General features: G+C 37.0%; 2 protein-coding genes and 1 pseudogene across 2 annotated transcripts; 2 read left to right on the plus strand and 1 right to left on the minus strand.

Moving 5' to 3' along the window:
• The first annotated feature begins 360 nt into the window (after positions 1 to 360).
• Positions 361 to 1,321, plus strand: LOC119818459 (olfactory receptor 52A1-like). Its single transcript, XM_038335872.1, is given in 3 exon segments — positions 361 to 642; positions 645 to 972; positions 975 to 1,321. Coding segments are annotated over 3 exon segments (957 nt in total).
• A 4,494-nt stretch (positions 1,322 to 5,815) lies between these two features.
• On the plus strand, positions 5,816 to 6,763 carry LOC119827222 (olfactory receptor 52A1-like). Its single transcript, XM_038348652.1, has one exon. It carries the CDS (start codon positions 5,816 to 5,818, stop codon positions 6,761 to 6,763), a length of 948 nt encoding a protein of 315 aa, XP_038204580.1.
• A 4,261-nt stretch (positions 6,764 to 11,024) lies between these two features.
• LOC119806868 lies at positions 11,025 to 11,968 on the minus strand (annotated as a pseudogene).
• Between the last annotated feature and the right edge of the window lie 1,440 nt (positions 11,969 to 13,408).

A 13,408-nucleotide genomic window follows, 5' to 3' on the forward strand; every position in this document is an offset into this window, starting at 1 on the left:
GTCTAGAAATAAAGGAAGAACAAATAGTTAAAACACTCGAGCAAATCAGCCTGAAGGCCCAGAAGAGGCACAATAGTGCTTTCACTGGTGTATTTACATGTCCAAAAGACATCAGCAATCCAGAGACTTTCAGTTTTAACGCTTTCATGGAACTACTGAAGGTTTCATGTGAGTGTTTGTTTCTGCTACCGTGATAAGCGCCATAGACCTTTCATCAGCCTCTGAACAAAGAACCACTGGAGGCCACGATTTCTGATCAAAATTCGCTTTGGTTGAATTCTGGTGACTGACAAAGAGTGAGCTTTCACTTCCCTCGCAAACTCTCTTTCTCAGGTATGATCAGTGGCAAGATACAGAACGATGAGCTCAGTGGAAGCCAACAACATGTCATATCTCGACACTAGAACTGTAATTTTGACTGGAATCCCTGGTCTAGAACATGTGCAGTTTTGGATTGGATTTCCGTCCTTTGCAGTGTGTCTAGTGGCCCTTTTGGGAAATATCATTTTATTGATCATCATCCCAGCTGAGCGTAGCTTGCACCAGCCCATGTATATCTTCCTGGCTGTGCTGGCAGCTACAGATATAGGACTCTGTGCAGCAATTGCCCCCAAAATGTTGGCCAGCTTTTGGTTCAGAGCTTATATTCTATGGCCTTTGATGCCTGCCTAGCTCAGCTGTTCTTCATCCATACTTTACAGTGCATGGAGTCTGGTATTCTATTGGCAATGGCTTTTGATCGCTACATTGCCATCTGTGACCCTCTGAGACACACATCTATCCTTACACCTTCAATTCTGCATCGTATGATAGTGGTGGTGGTAACTCGAGCAGTAGTACTGGTAGGTCTGTTACCAAGTCTTATAAAAAGACTGCATCTTTTTCATTCTGTTCAAATTGCTCACTCTTATTGTGAACACATGGCTGTGGTGAAGCTTGCAGCAGATGATGTACAAGTCAATAAAATATGTGGTCTTTTGTGGGGTTTAGCATTCTGGGATTTGATATGACTTTTATCCTCATATCTTATGCACTGATTTTCCAGGCTGTTTTTCATCTTCAACAGAAAGAGGCACGGATCAAAGCCTTTAACACTTGCACAGCTCATATTTTTGTTTTTCTAGAGTTTTATATCCTTGCCTTTTTCTCCTTTTTCAGCCACTGTTTTGGTCATGTTGTTCCTTCAACCCACATTCTTCTGTCTACCATCTACCTCCTCCTGCCTCCTGCTCTCAGCCCTATCGTGTACGGTGTAAAAAATATGGTCATTCGTAGGAGGGTGGAACAGATCTTTCTTCTAAATCGTGGATGTCAGCAGTGATCTGGTAGATACTGCCTTGCAGAAAAGGCTATTGCTTTCTGGAGATGGGGGAGGTTTCTGCTCTGTGCTCATTGTAGGGCTTTCATATCCTCCTAATGGAACAGGACAGAATTTATTTCCACAATTACAAGTGGATGGAAATAAAAAGTCTTCAGAATAAGACTTACATCAGGTCCCCATCTCTGAAATATTTCATATCAAATATAGATCTCATATTTCCTTTGTTTTAATTAGGTTTAATCTGCAGTACATGTAGTTTTTGATTAAGAATAAAAGCATTATTTGTTGTTTGTGCAAGGAAAAATTTTATTATATCATCTCATATATGGTTCATTTTAGTTGTTGATTACATTGTATTATTCATATTTTGCATTTTGTTTAATTCAATTAAAATAACAAAAATAAATTAAAATTTAATTGAATCAATACCCATTTTGATTATTATGCTATAAATTATTATTAATAACCTATTGAGATTTTTATTGATTTCTTTAAAAGTTCTTATTTACTTGTAATTTAATCATTGCCATCAGAACATGCTAATATTTGCATTTTGTTCCATTGTAACCTTTATGCTGTACTATGTGGCTTTGTAATTAACATGTTTATTATTTATTGGATTGTTCATGTGTGTGTGTGTGTGTGTGTGTGTGTGTGTGTGTGTGTGTAAATGATCAGTTTATAATTTAACTTAAGGGATTAGAAAGTTTGCTCAGTGGTTATAAGCACTTTTTACTCTTGCAAAAGACCCCGGTTTGGTTCCTATCATACACATTGTAATTTACACCCACATATCACTTCAGTTCCAGAAAAATCTCACACCTTTTTCTGAACTCTTTGGGCAGGAAGTATGTGCTTGTTGCAAATTCATATATAAAGAAAAAACATTCATACACATAAAAAATAAAGAATACATAACTGAAAGTAAATAAATTGAAATTCAAATGAGCAATTAATAGACAAAATCTTAAATAAAGAAACAGATATCGCTCCAGCAAAAATGAATCACTGACATAAAGAAATGAAATTATAAACTAAATTCTATATGTTACATAAAGATAAAGAATATTTTAATAAACATGTGCCAGCAAAAATCAATTATATATACTTATTACACTTCCTAGTATATATAAGTTTTAAAAGTGTTCTCTAAGTGAACCTGACTCCTATTTTAGAATAGGTGGAAATATATGCCTGTGGTACTGTTATTTTGGGGGCAGGGAAACAAAGTGGTCAAACCCAAGATTAATCAGGGAAACAAAGTGGTCAAACCCAAGATCAATCAATTTCTGGTTGTTTTTAAACTTTTCTCTTTCTTGATATTTTAATTATTGACACTTTGAAGTTATGAATGATATACATATGGTATGCTATTGTTCGGAATATGTTTTCACAAAATTGTTTGACAAAGTACACAGGGTTTAATACAATTTTTCTTTTATATTAACTCAAGGACATTTATTTGCTTATTTAGAGAAAAATGGAAGCAAGAATCTGTAATAAAAGTCTTTATGTTTGGCTATCTTAAAAAAGAATTCTTTGTTTTCCTATTCTACATGTTTCCTATGGCTTCTGTTTGTTGTTTTCTAGATTCCAAATTGTCTCAGGTCTATCAGATTACAGCAGTGACCCACAATTTCCTCTTATAAAACTCTTATTGCTTAGAAACAGCTTCTTATGTGGTAGATACTTGTGTGCAGGCTGAACAACTTCAAGTAATGACAGTTTTTCCAAACAAACTAGAGATAGATATCAGAAATGTAGCAGCCTTCCCCCAGGGACCAGGTTAAAATATGGCCCTGGGAGCAGCTGAGTTCTAAGAAAAGCCAAAAAGAGGCTGGAAGCAGATGATGCAAGGTGGTAAGATATTAATTCCTTTCCAATTTTAAAGCGTGTCAGAGAAGATCTGTTCCATCTGGCTGCTTTTCTGTCTGGGTGAGTGTCTTCTCTGTGTATTAAGACCTCATATACCTAATTTCTGATTGTAGCCTATTTTAAAAGGAAGCAAACCAATAAAAATGAGCATCAGACGACTTCATCACGGGTGTGTTGATAATGGATATTCCTCTACCAGGAGCCAGTTTTCTTTCCTGAACCCAGGACTTTTGTTTTCTTAACAGTATGTGTTGTGAATTAGACTCACATGTAGATAAGAAAAACATTTAGAGAAGAAAGAGGTAGAAGGTAATTTTTGCATCATTGTTTCAACTGAAAGTGAGGAAGACGTAATAGATATGCTATTAACTAGTACCAAGGTAAGGTGAGGATGATTATTGAGGTATCTTTTCAACCAAATCTTGCCCAATATTAGTTTTTAAAAATTTAAAATAGAAACTATCTATGTCCTCTCTCCCTCCTCTCTCTCTCTCTCTCTCTCTCTCTCTCTCTCTCTCTCTCTCTCTCTCTCTCTCTCTCTCTCTCCACAAATAGTATTAACAGAACAGCTGGCAGTATGTGAAGAGGAAGTCAAAGATTGGAGCCTCCTACTTTCCTTAGCTCTCTATCTAATCCTGGTTTCTGAGCAGTCACTGGTCACATCTCATTCTTGAAATCCAGATTATCTGGGAACTATATGTTGCTCAAAATATGTGCTTTTTCTGATACATAAAATTATAAATACCTATTGAAAATATTATGTTTATACACCACAATTTTAAATATTATACTATATAGAAGAAATCAGTTATGATGTCTGGATTATTATTGATTACGGTGAGACCAGAGTTAATTTTGCCTTGTGTTCTTAGATCATTACAATCAGTTTTAAAATAATGATCTCATATGAAATTTCTTTATGCAGTTTCTTTACATTTTGCCTCAACAACTTGTACCCTATTCATAAAACATTATAGTTTTGTTTGTAATCACCTTTAAGTAATTTTCCACTTCTGCCAATCTCACTTCAAATCAGTAATTGAATGATTTTATTATATAAATTTTTTCAATATTTTAATCAAATCCCTTTATTTTCTTAGTATAATCTCATGGTTTCTATTGCTAGAGAAACTCATATAGAAATATTTATTTATTTTCATCAACTACTGAAATATTTTATATTCTGTGGCACTGAAGAATTTAAGTTTATGCTTGCATTTGTTTTAATGTGCTTACTACTATGAGCAATATATTATTTTCTTACAGTTTCAACACAGTAGATTCTCATTTCCTTCCAATAAAAAGTACTTCAAAATTCTATTTAGAATTATTCTCCTTATTTAATGGTTTTATCTATCTATGATTAATCATAGAGAAAGAATGAAAATTATATATAATTTTATGTTCATAAAGTGGTAAAAAAATTTAAAAGACAAGAGAATAGATTTAGTGGGTTTTAATTTTTGACAAAGAATTAGTAAGTTTTGAAAAAGAGAAATTTAAACAACTTATGAGGAAGAGAAGCTCAATAGTGTTAGAAATTATTTTAACTGTTAATTGGTAGCAATTAGATGAGTAATATAAAATAAATTCCACTGAACTCCACAGCAAAATTTAGACTGCCACTGCTTTGCTGCACATGAGGCTCATTAGCACAGTAAGTGTGCTTGAGCATGCTTTAGCAGAGGCTGCACAGCATTTTCGGTTTGGTATTCTCCTTTGGTGTAGAAGGTCACTCTGTAGATGTGCTGCTTTCGTTGGTTAAGGAATAAAGTAACTGCTTTGGCCTGCAACAGGGCAGAACAGAGCTAAGCGGGGAAAACTAAACTGAATGCTGGGAGAAAGAAGGCAGAGTCAAGAAAAAGCCATGTAGCCGCCTCAAGAGACAGACATGGGATGCCGGACGGAAACTTACCAGCAGGCCACAACCACATGGAGGTACACAGATGACTAGAAATGTGTTAATTTAGGACGTAAGAGCTATCTAGAAATACACTTTAGCTATTACTAAAACAGTATTGCAAATAATATAGTTTCTGTATGGTTACTTTTGGTCTGTGTGGTCATGAAACAAATGAGCAGTCTCTGCCTACAGATTCCTTTCTTAGCTTATGGTTCTGTTTGGCTTCATTGACCTTTTCTCTGTGTTTTAAACTCCTGCTGTCCTCTAAGATCGGTGAGTACTTACATCATCATCAGGTCACAAGACAGATGATCTATAATATGACTTTGTTACAGTGACCGTTAACATTGTCTGGAATCTATATGGAATTTGGAGATGGATATGAAGAGTCACATTTGCATTCTTTGAGACCAGCTGAAATGACTTCAGAAGCTCACAGAATCAACACAATTAGACAATTAATATTTATTTATACAATATCTAGAATATAAACATTAGGTCATAGTCACTGTCTAAAATCAGCACTGGAATTACAAAAGAATTCAGAAGAACAACATTCTTATAAAATAAGTCAATGCCTTAAGATTTAAAGGCATGTGGCCATACTTCCATATTTATAAGATTTTGAGAAGTGTGAATGTCTTCCTCCTTCACATTCATCAGTTTTCTCTGAGTAGGTGTCAAGATCAGTGGTGAGTAGAGCATTCATCAGCCTCATGGGATACAACAACTTGTCATATCTGAACCCAAGGACGGTGATTCTGATTGGCATTCCTGGGCTGGAGCATGTGCAGTTCTGGATTGGATTTCCCTTCTTTGCTGTATGCCTTGTGGCTTTGCTGGGAAACCTCTTCCTGCTAATCATTATCCCCACAGAACGTAGTCTACACCAGCCCATGTACATTTTCCTGGCAGTACTGGCAGCTACTGACCTTGGTCTCTGCTTAGCCATTGCTCCAAAGATGTTGGCCATCTTCTGGTTTAGTTCATGCTCCATGGCTTTTGATGCTTGCCTTGCCCAGCTCTTCTTCATCCACGCTTTGCAAGGAATGGAATCTGGCATATTGCTGGCCATGGCCTTTGACCGATATGTTGCCATCTGCGATCCACTGAGGCACACATCTATCCTTACACCTTTATTTCTACTACAAGTGGTTCTAATGGTTGCAGTTCGGGCAACCATACTTGTTGGGATTTTACCTGTTCTCCTTAAGCGACTGCAATGGTTCCGTTCTCTTGTAATTGTTCATTCTTACTGTGAGCACATGGCTGTAGTGAAGCTGGCAGCAGAAGATGTCCATATTAATAAATCATATGGGCTCTTTGTAGCTTTTGCAATTCTAGGTTTTGACATGATATTTGTTTTCATCTCCTACATTTTGATTTTCCAAGCTGTTTTTCATCTTCCTCAGAAACAGGCAAGGAGCAAAGCATTCAACACTTGTATAGCTCATATCATTGTCTTCCTGGAGTTTTATATCCTTGCTTTTTTTTCCTTTTTTAGTCACCGTTTTGGTCATGTATCACCATATGTCCACATCTTATTGTCTACCATCTATCTGCTTCTGCCCCCTGCCCTAAACCCCATTGTCTATGGTGTGAAGACCAAGGAGATCCGCAGATGGGTTATACAAATTTTTGTTCTGAAATCCAACACTCAGTAAAGATCCTTAAAGAATTGTGTGAGAGGAAAATTTGAGAGTTTCCTGTTAAAGTTGTTTATTCTATAAGTGTCTATATTTCTGATTTTTTCTAATATAGTAATCTTCCATGAAGAGTCTATATTCCCAAGATAAAATCAGTTTGAACATGGAATAAAGACATATGAAAAATATAAATGTATCTTATATTTTCCTATGATCCCCATCTATGTTTTCTTCTCCATTTTGCTTTTTCTTCTTTCTTGCATTCTCATATCTATCTTTCATTTCTTCCAACTGAGTCATCTAGTGTACTTTCTGTAATATAAAAAGGTAGGTTTTTTTCTCTGACAATAAACAGTGACAAATGGGCTATATGATTGACTTACATTGATGTAAGGTCCTGATGAGGAGCAGAAGGAGAGAGAACATGAGAAAGAAAGTCAGGACTGTGAGGGAACCTCCAGCTGGCGACAGATGGGGAAGGTGACTGAGCCCCACATTGGAGCACTGGACTGAGCTCCCAAGGTCCTGATGAGGAGCAGAAGGAGCGAGAACATGAGGGAGAAAGTCAGGAACGAGAGGGGTGCGTTCACTCATGGAGACGGTGCGACAGAACTAATGGGAGATCACCAACTCCAGTTGGAATGGGACTGATGGATCATGCGACCAAACCCGTCTCTCTGAATGTGGCCAACAAAGGGGGCTGACTGAGAAGCAAAAGACAATGGTGCTGGGCTCTGATTGTTCTTCATGGACGGGCTCTGTGGGAGCCTTCTCAGCTTGGTCGATCACCTTCCTGGACCTGGGGGGAGTTGGGAGGACCTTGGTCTTAGCATAGAGTGGGGAACCCTGATGGCTCCTTGGCCTTGAGAGGGAGGGAGGGGAGGTATGGGTGGAGGGGAGGGGAGGGAAGGGGGAGAAGGAGGGGAGGGAAGGGGGAGGAGGAGGGTAAGGAGGGGGGAGGAGGAGGGAAGGAGATGGAAACAATAAAAAAAAGAATATTGAACAAATTTAATATAATGTTAGTTAAGGTGTGAGAAGATTTAAACAATATATTTGGCTTCACATGCAGAAGCAATTAGTCTAGATGGTAAAAGGAATCATACAAGATTTCATGGAGGACATCATGTTAAATGTGATATTTGAATGTCAAACTTTACTTTGGGTGATAAAGTTTTTTTAACCATAACATTAATTCAGTTTTAAAATTAATGTCATTAGAACTCATGAAGCTGTGCCGATGTGTGTCTCCAAATTCCTTGAGAATTCAGATCATGAAAGGCAGCCTCCCCTAAGCAACCTCATCTCTATATTCAAAATCTCAAAAGGCACATACCATTATGTTGCAGGGTATCATCTACTAACATCCCTACTATCTGTCACATGGTCTTATGTAAATACAAAATATGCATTACATATGAGTAATATGTAATGAGTGAAAATAAAATACGCATTATAAAAATGCAAGTGCCTTTATCCACTGAGCCATTTAAACATCCTAAATACTGTTTACAATGGCCATTGTCTGTGTCATTTTGAAACTCACAGTAAACTTACTTTTCATCAAAAGTTAATTAGGAGGTAATGTGAAGAGCTTGAAATCTATACTATTAAACTGAGCAAGTAACATGATGAATATACCTTTATATTTTCTGCTATTATTATTTCTATGAATTCAGAGCTCTTAGAAACAAATGAAGAAAATGGAGACTGGCCTTTACCTCTTTGTCTCTCTATTCTCTGTGTCAGTCCTCATCCTCCAAGGACTCTATGGATTGAGAAAAATCTTGGCTTGTACTACATGAGCACAAAAAATTTCTCACCAGTGTCTCTATTCACTATTTTTTTCTTCTCCTTTGATCATCAACTTAGTGACATACTTTCCTTTAAAGAAGGAAAGAAAGGTAGATATAATATTTAACTGGAAGGGTCTTCAGCCTAAAAATAGAACATGAACTTAAAGATATGCTACCAAAGCAAACTATAGCAGACATTTTAGCATCAATGTATATTTTCTACTTATTCAAATAAAAATCATATTAGAGGGAGCATTGATCTTTACAGATTTCTTTTGCTGAAAGCATTTTGAAGTATAAGAAAGAGAACTCCTAATTGCCACAGGGGGTCATAGAACTATGAGGTATTTATCCAATCACCCCTACACCTCCTTGTGGATAGGTGGGTAGTCACATCTTAAAATGCATTTAGAGTATTCATGAGTAAATTTATTCTCCCAAACAGATAATGGTCTTACAAAAAGAGACATAAAATGCCTTTGATGTGAACATGGACTCTCTTCAGGCAATTTCTGGAGTAGCCTGAAAGCATATAAGTAGTCTTTAATATTCTGCCTAAAATGTTTTAGGTGGGAGGAATGAACTATATAAGCGGGATAAATCTTATTCTTCTAAATTCCCTCATGTCACATAGAAGGTGATAGGGTACAGAATACTGATGGGTATATCACATATTTGAGTACTGAGAAATCTACAAATTTGTGGGAAGAAAACTAAAGCATTAAATATTTAGAAAAGCAATGAAAGTTCCACCTTTCAACACATAAAGCTTTTGTAAATTACCGCGTTCAGTGAAAACTTGTGTTTTATTCCAGTGTTTACTTCTTTTATTCATTATTTTGCTTTTTTTTTACTGGAATATAAGCGACATTCTTAGTTTTCTTTAAAGACAGTGTTGTAATGAAATGTACAACATTACAAATTAATATTTTAGTTATTAATATGTGTATCATTGAATGTATTGAATTTATACAAATATGTGAGATCAAGTATATGATGAGGAAAATTTAAAACAAAAAGTAGCTCTTTAAAGCCATGGTTTCTTCCATTTAATTCCTTTCTTATTTTTGACAGTTTCATACATTCATATAGTTAGTAGTAGTCTCTCTTCTCCCACCCACCTTGATTTCTCTCTGAAACTCTACTTCCCATCCAGTTCTCCAACTCTGATGTCTTCTTTTTTGTCCCATTTACTGATCTTAGAGTCTCTTGCCTGAGCATGTTTCAGATGTTATTCACTGAAGCAAAGACACTTATTAGTGGTTACACTACTGAAGAAAATGACACCCCCACCAAAAACCCCTTTTGCAACTTATGGCAGCAAACCTGTAGGAAGTAAACTAGCTTCATTTTTTTCTAAGTTCTGTGAACAAAGTGTGTGATGCCTTCATCAGGACTGTCTTATCATCAGGTTCTGATGAGCAAGCAAGATTAATAGCTTATACTGATTCGAGGGCCTCAGTGTTTTTTCTGACCAACAATTCATAACGATGTAGCCCATAGTTGAGACTACAATTAATTGTTTAATAACCCTTGGCTTCTGGAAGGAACACAATCCACATGTAGAGGATATGGCCATTCATCTCTTCCAGGAGTCAAGACTTATATTTTAGTTCCTTTTTATCCCTGAATAAAATCTCATTGTATATACCTAACACATTTTTATTATCAATTATTCTAACAATAGACCTCCAGAGTCATTTCATTTCTTAGTTCTTGTTAACATAGCTATAGGGAACATAGATGTGTGGGTGTCTCTGTTACAGAATATATATATATATATATATATATATATATATATATATATATATATATGTGTGTGTGTGTGTGTGTGTGTGTAATGATTTAGGTATACACCCAAGAATAATGTGTCTGAGTCATGCTCTCATACTATTTTTGCCTTCTAAGTAATTGATTTCCATAATTAAAACCCATTTTCTAATTTGGAAATGCCTATCTCTGAAGTCATTTTATTATATGGCCCATATTATTATTTTATTTACTCGATGAAGGTCTTTAAACAGAGAAAGAAGGCTTGTTACTTATCTATAGTTCAAACATAAGTTTATACATCTGTTTTTATTACAATTCCTTTTTATAATATGATTGTGTGTTGGTGAAAGAGAAGAAAATATAAAAGGACAAAATTAAACCAACACTATGTTGATGACACACACTTCAGTTGTACTCTTATACCTTTTGTACAATGTTTTCAGTTCATGTGATCCCACTTGATTAAATAAAACATAAAATTTGCAAAAAAGTACTAGTTTATTACATGCAAGCAAGCACTTGGGAGTTAGAAGATTTTCATGCAACAAGATAGAAAGAATAGTCCCTTGTTATATTTTCACACTAACAGACTTCTCTTTGATCAGAACTTTCTTTCCTCTCACAAGAAAATCCTAAACTGGCAGAAATTATTTTGCCTTCTGGCTAAAATAACGTCGGTGCCTCCATGTCTTCTTTTCATCAAAGTTATCAGCTCAGTCTCTGTGACACTTGAGTACCCGAAACACCCACTCCTATATCTGTTTGCTTTGTACTGCATATATCAAGGGGTTGACCATGGGAGGCACCAGGAAATAAAAATTGTCTATATTATCTGTAAATAGGGAGCCATATGGTACCCTAAAATCTGGGATAAGATGGAAAAGACAACTGGAGAATAAAATAGACCAATGACACAAAGATGAGAGTCACATGTGCTCAGAGCTTTGCTTCTGGCTTGCCAAGACGGAATAAGGAAGACAGCATGAAGGATTAGTGCATATGACAGAATGACAAAAACTAGATCAACCCACATAGATGCTGCAATAACCAGGAGGCCATACACGATATGGGTGGAGATGTCTCCACAAGCAATCATCACCACAGCCATGTAGGCACAGTAGGAGTAAGCAATGTCCTGGGTTTGGAATCGTTCCAGTCTTTTTGTCAGGATGGGTGCAGGGGTCAGCACTGCCACAGCCCTTGCCAGTATAGCTAGTGCCATCTTCACAAGTATGTTGCTGTCAAGGATGGTTGTGTACCTCAGAGGGTATCAGATAGCCACAAACCTATCAAAAGCCATGGCTAAGAGGATTCCTGATTCTATGACATAAAAGGAAGGGATGAAAAACATTTGAGTGAGGCAGGCATCAAAGCTGATTTCTTTGGCATTCACCCAGAAGATTCCGAGCATTCGGGGTACAATGACTATTACCAGGCATAGGTCCACAACTGATAGTGTAGGCAAGAGAAGAAACATTGGCTCATGGAGACTCTTCTCTAGCCAAATTATATTAATGATGGTGACATTTCCTATGATGGTTACTACAAATATCAAGAAAAATGGCACAGAGAACCAACCATGAGAGGATTCCAAGCCTGGGATTCCAGCAAGGGTGAATGTCAAGGGCTGAGGAATGGAGTTATTACATGAGGCCATGGTCACAGGAGCTCTTTAAGGTCTGGTTCCTAGGGAAAACAGTGATAATATAACATGAACTTTCTGTATTCACACTTAGAGACAGTGCTCAGTGTAGTAGTTTATGATGGTAATGACTCATAAATTGATGACCAAGTCAGCACAAGCTACTTAGACTGAGAATGAGGAAACTTCTGGAAAATTTCTAAGACAAAGAAGCTTGAACAAATGTTTTTGTAGTGTAATTGAGCATCTTTTCGGTATACGGCCAAGAGTGGTATTGATGGGTCCTGAGGTAGGTTGATTTCCAATTTTCTGAGAAACTGCCATACTGATTTCCAGAGTAGTTGTACAAGTTTGCATTACCACCAAATATGAAAGAGTGTTCCCTTTACTCCACATCTTCTCTAGAATAAGCTATCATTGCTGTTTTTGATCTTAGCTGACAGGTAAAAGATGGTATGCCAGAGTTGTTTTGATTTGCTTTTCCCTGATGGCAAAGGATGTTGAACATTTCCTTAAGTGTCTTTTGACCAATTGAGATTCTTCTGTTGAAAATTCTTTGTTTAGTTCTGTACCCAATTTTTAAATTGGATTATTTGGAATTTTGTTGTCTAATTTCTTGAGTTCTTTATATATTTTGGAGATCAGGCCTCTGTCTAATGTGGGGTTAGTTAACTATGTTCATAGCAGCATTATTTGTAATAGCCAGATCCTGGAACAACCTAGATGCTCTTCAGTGGAAGAATGGATGAAGAAACTGTGGAATATATACATGTTAGAATACTACTCAGCGGTAAAAACAATGACATCTTGAATTTTGCATGCAAATGGATGGAAATAGAAAACACTATTCTGAGTGAGGTAACCCAGACCCAAAAAGATGAACATGGGATGTACTCACTCATCGCTTTCTAGCCATAATTAAAGGACATCAAGCCTATAATTCGGGATCCTTGAGAAGATAAGAAGGTGAACCCCCCAAAAAAGATATAGTAAATCCTCCTGGATATTGGAAGTAGACACGATCGCCAGGCAAAATTGGGAACTTGAGGGTGGGACAAGACGGGGCCAAGGGAAGATGGGGAGAGAAAAGCGTGAAGGGGAGAATGGGGGGAGCTCGGAGGAATGGGATGCTTGGGATACAGGAAGGGTGGATATGGGAGCAGGGAAGCATATATCTTAATTTAGGGAGCCATCTGAGGGTTGTCAAGAGACTTGACCCTAGAGGGGTTCCCAGGTTTCCAGGGAGACGCCCCCAGCTAGTTCCTTGGGCAGCTGAAGAGAGGGAGCCTGAAAAGGCCAGTTCCTATAGCCATACTGATGAATTTCTTGCATATCACCATAGAACCTCCACCTGGCGATAGATGAAGAAAATGACTGAGCCCAACATTGGAGCACCGGACTGAACTCCCAAGGTCCTGATGAGGAACAGAAGGAGAGAGAACATGAGAAAGAAAG

This window comes from Arvicola amphibius, chromosome 1 (genome assembly GCF_903992535.2).
Source record: "Arvicola amphibius chromosome 1, mArvAmp1.2, whole genome shotgun sequence".
NCBI lineage: Eukaryota > Metazoa > Chordata > Mammalia > Rodentia > Cricetidae > Arvicola > Arvicola amphibius.